This window comes from Pygoscelis adeliae, unplaced genomic scaffold (assembly GCF_000699105.1).
Source record: "Pygoscelis adeliae isolate BGI_AS28 unplaced genomic scaffold, ASM69910v1 Scaffold679, whole genome shotgun sequence".
Classification (NCBI taxonomy): Eukaryota; Metazoa; Chordata; class Aves; order Sphenisciformes; family Spheniscidae; genus Pygoscelis; species Pygoscelis adeliae.
Genome location: NW_008825552.1, coordinates 7,061 through 7,682, shown reverse-complemented (window position 1 = coordinate 7,682; position 622 = coordinate 7,061). Strand labels below are relative to the sequence as shown.

At 67.4% G+C, this 622-nt stretch overlaps 1 protein-coding gene across 1 annotated transcript in view; it reads right to left on the bottom strand.

Moving 5' to 3' along the window:
* Positions 1–622, bottom strand: part of LOC103923705 (isocitrate dehydrogenase [NAD] subunit beta, mitochondrial-like) — a gene marked incomplete at its 5' end in the record, with an annotated part of 16,564 nt that overhangs the window by 10,371 nt on the left and 5,571 nt on the right. The window contains one exon of the mRNA XM_009332113.1: positions 77–154. Within this exon, the coding sequence (XP_009330388.1) occupies positions 77–154 (78 nt within the window). The remainder of the gene's footprint in view (positions 1–76; positions 155–622) is intronic.

Sequence of the window (622 nt, the reverse complement as noted above, 5' to 3'; positions counted from 1 at the left end):
CCCAGCTCTGCTCCTGCCCAGCCCCAGGACAGCAGGGGCCCCCCCGCGGCACCTCCCCGGACCCGGCTGCACTCACCTTGGCAGCAAACTCGTTCTTGGCTTTGTAGTACTCGTCCAGGGCGTTCTGCAGAGCTCCTACTCGCCCTTCGATGCGCTGAGGACAGAGAGCATGGCCACTTCAGCCCCTGCCAGCACGGGCGCCATGCTGCAGGGACGGGGCAGCACCCTCAAAGCCCCACAGGTGGGGCAGGAGGGGTGTCTTGTGCCGAGACACGGCCAAGGCGAAGCTCCGGCTCTGCGATGCTTTGCTTTGATCCCCAGAGATGGGTTTAGGGCTGGGGCCTGCCTAGCCCTGGGTGGGATCCTTACCTCCCCCCGGCACACGCAGGACGGGCTGGGTGTCTGCTAGCACAGAGCCCCGAGGGGACAATGGCCCAGAGGGGACGATGGCCCCGGGGTACGAGGTGGGGAGCTCCCTTCCCTCACCCGCAGCCCACCCTGAGCGTGGGGAGGATGGAAACCCCCCTGGCTGCAAACACCCAGCTGCTGCCGCTGGGCTGCGTGGGGCAGAGGCAGCCATCAGGCATGACATCCCCTCCTGCCCCTTCCCCAGCACACTGTC